Consider the following 3,569-nt stretch of genomic DNA (forward strand, 5'->3'; position numbering starts at 1 on the left):
TTGTTTTAGGGCTAGGGGCATTGTTTCTGTTGTTTGTTCTATTGTTCTCTCAAAGGGTAGCAAGCCATCCATGTGAGACCTTTCGAGAGCGGCTACATCACCCGTCGTTTTTAGCCACAGGAAAGCAAATTACATTTCAGACTCCTCGGGGAAAAAAAATTGATGACAGAGTAAATAATTATCATAGAGAAAGTCCATAGTTGACAATGATGTCGTAAAATGACATATCGATATATCGCGCACTTTTTATATTTTATTGACAGGCCGCTAAGCTGTTTTCAGATTGCAGTACGCAAAAAAGATTCGCCGCTATCGTGTAAATGATCAAATTAGTTCTTTGTGTTTAGTTTAGTATTATTTAATAAAGGTTTTCTTGATAATAAACTGACCGTCTGACAGTGCTTTGAAAGGGACAAGGGGAAGATGTCTTTTTCCTCCGGAGTCTTCTTTTTCTTTTTTGTACAATCTTAAGTGTTCTTCAACATAAAAGAAATAGAGAGGAAGCCACGTCAGCCTTACCTGGTGTTCATGCAGGTCCTCTATCCTGGTCGAATTCAAATTTGAAGACGTTGGTTTTTGTGGAGGGAGGAAAACCGGAGAACTTACCCAGAGAAAAGCCCTCGAAGCAAGGCGAGAACCAATAACAAACTCAACCCACATAACGCACCGGGCCAGAATCGAAGAAACCGGGCCACAGTGACATTGGTGGGAGGCGAGCGCTCACTGACACCACTACGCCATTCGTGCTCCCCAGAAACTACAATCTAGAGCATGAGTTGTCGAAGAAATATATTCACATGTGTTCCTAGCGTGTTTCTATTTTCCGATTAATTGGGGGTAATTAGGAACTCCTGTCAGCCGTCGACGCGGTCATGTTCTTTTACTTGAAAGTTCTTTTCGAATACTACCTACTTTTCTCAATTGAGTTTACAGCCGATCCATTTTTTGATTTTCTTTCGATGCTAAAAATAATTCACTTTCTATTGTATTTTGGAAAATAGCTTTAAATGACTTTGAGCTTTTCTTTCTTCTACAAAAACAAGATTTTGGCAATTTTTAATGCATATTTGTTATCATTAGGCCATTTGTCAAGAATTCTCTTCCAAAAATACCCATCGGATTCTTTGATCCTAATTCACCGAAATAGCGTATTTTTGTTCAGATCGCACTCTAAAAAAAATACGTGTTGACAGTACCTTTTACCAAAGCCAACATATTTCACCGAGCAAGGGTGCGACCCCCCTTAAATACCTCTCTTTAACGTCGAGTGGCGTGAGTGATGGCTAGCAAATATAGCAATCTCTCCCAATTTAATGTATGGAAACTCTATCAGGCTTTTAAATTTCCGCATTGCTTTCAATAGATAAATAGCAAGCGAGATGATGATTCCTTCTTAGTGTGCAAAAGCCTTTCCTGCTGTAACATTCAATCACGTATCAACCTTTACATGCGATACACAGAGCCTAACAGCGCAAGATGTATGAGCCGTCGACAGGAGAGCAGATCCTTCGAGACGCTTTCATATTAATCTTGATGGTTTTCATTGTGGTGGGAAACACCCTGACAATTGCCGCATACATAAAAAACTTCAGGTTACGGACGAGTGCAAATGTGTTCATAATCGGTTTAGCCTTATCAGATTGGCTTGTGGGCGCTATTGCTGTTCCCTTGTACATTGTGAATTTGAGGACAGAGAGCTCCAGTGCACTCTTCATCAGGTTCTACATATCACTGGATATTTTTAGTGGCACTGCCTCAGTCTTCCATTTGGTATCCGTCACAGTGGAAAGGTACATGGCCATTTCGAAACCATTCCTGCATCGGCGTCTTCCCCTCAACTTTTATTACTGTGTTTTGGGCGTGGTGTGGGTATTGTCTCTGTCCCTTTCCTGCCTCAATTTCACTCTAACGCCAAGCGCCAGCGGGAAATATCCCTTCTACGTTCTTTTAACAGTGTTTTTCTTGGCGTTGCTTGTCATTTCTTTGTTAAACGTGCTAATTTTCAAGATCGCCAGGTCGCTGGTTCGTAACACAGTGGAGCCCGCACCAGCAGTTGAACAGGACCGAACCAGAGGAAGCTTGAGAAGTCAAATTCGTCGCGAGCGAAGAACAGCTACGACGTTGGCAATGTTCTGTGGCGCGTTTTTCGTGACCTGGCTCCCTCACGTGATAGGCGTGGTCGTGTTCACGTTCTGTTTCCCCTGTGATTTGGCCCCGGTGGATATAGGCCGTGTTGGTGCATTTGTCAAATGCATGCAGTACAGCAACAGCGCACTCAACCCCTTTCTGTTCGCGTTTCGCGATGCCGAGATAAGCAAGACTATTTCGTCGCTGGTGAGTGGTTGTTGGAATTTCGTCCAACCGTACGCAACCTTTCGGTCAAGTATTGCAGCGACATCGACATTAACAAGCTAAAGAACAAAAACCTTCATGGTGCTTAAAAAAAATGTACGTGATTCTCTGCTCTTGAGAAGTGGTAATTATAACTCCCTCTATCTTACGTCTGATTACTATTCTAGCGCTACCGCCCTCCGCGGTAAGCTAGGATGGGATAATCTCTATATCAGAAGGAAAAAGCAAAATTGAAATTAATGTTTAAATCTTTAAATGGTTAGTCTCCGGAGTACCTGAAAGGCCTATTTAAACCCTTCAGCACGGACTATGGACTCAGAAATATTGAAAACATATTGGCTCTGCCTAAGGCCCGTACCGATTTTTTAAAACGTGGTTTCTGCTACAGTGTGGCACATTTGTGGAAAAGCCTTCCATATAACGTTAGAGCCATTTGATCTTTTATTAACTTTAGAAATGAGATAAATCGCCAACTGTCTTCCTCGTACTTCCACACGGCAAAGATGTAACTAAGTTTTTTTTAGATCTCAATCTTCTAAATCTTCTCAATCTTCTAAACCGTGCCTAACAAAAGTGTATGTCTAAATCTTACATGTCTTTCTCCCCCCACCCCTCTCAAGTCTTTAACCCTCGGACGTCCAAGGGAGGGGGGTGGATGCCACCGTCCATAAGGTGTTTTACTCTTAGGGGATGAAACTTTCAGTAGCTATTCATTCATCCTCCGCGGAAATTTTGGTATGACAACAGACCACTTTCGATACATTAAAATTCATCTTGATAGTGAGGCCTAGAGGACCCAAACAAAAGAAATGAATAAACATGGTCATTCAATTTCCTATGTTTATATCCTCTAAGCTTCACAGCTACGCTGAATTACGGTCTGTTGTGTGTCCATGATTTTTGACGTTGTCATGGCAACCGCAAATGTCATGTAGATCTGGCCAAAAATGACACAATTCTCATTTTTTTTCTAGTTTTCGTCGTAAAATTGCAGAAATTGGTGAATTTTTACATTCCATAAGCATTCTGGATCAATTTTAAATTAACTTCCGTTATTTCTTGACTTTTTAAGAAAATAGTGAAATCCGAGATGGCGGGTCAAATGACGTCATGTGACGGTATCGTCTTGTAGAGCAAGCTAGTGCTGTATGGGTTGTTGACCAAGGTTTTTTTGGTCAAGATCGCTGGATATTGGCCAAGTTCTTTTTTTTGCGTGT

General features: G+C 41.6%; 1 protein-coding gene across 1 annotated transcript; it reads left to right on the forward strand.

Annotated features, from left to right (window-relative positions):
• The first annotated feature begins 1,183 nt into the window (after nucleotides 1–1,183).
• On the forward strand, nucleotides 1,184–3,349 carry LOC110056044 (D(1)-like dopamine receptor). Its single transcript, XM_020762480.2, has one exon. It carries the CDS (start codon nucleotides 1,477–1,479, stop codon nucleotides 2,413–2,415), a length of 939 nt encoding a protein of 312 aa, XP_020618139.2. The 5' UTR covers nucleotides 1,184–1,476; the 3' UTR covers nucleotides 2,416–3,349.
• The last annotated feature ends 220 nt before the right edge of the window (nucleotides 3,350–3,569 follow it).

Source organism: Orbicella faveolata, unplaced genomic scaffold (genome assembly GCF_042242905.1).
Source record: "Orbicella faveolata isolate gen_17 unplaced genomic scaffold, um_ofav_v1 contig_24, whole genome shotgun sequence".
NCBI lineage: Eukaryota > Metazoa > Cnidaria > Anthozoa > Scleractinia > Merulinidae > Orbicella > Orbicella faveolata.

What these genes read in the sequence shown, in the direction of transcription:
- LOC110056044 (XM_020762480.2), top strand. Translation starts at nt 1,477, where the DNA reads ATGTATGAGCCGTCGACAGGAGAGCAGATCCTTCGAGACGCTTTCATA.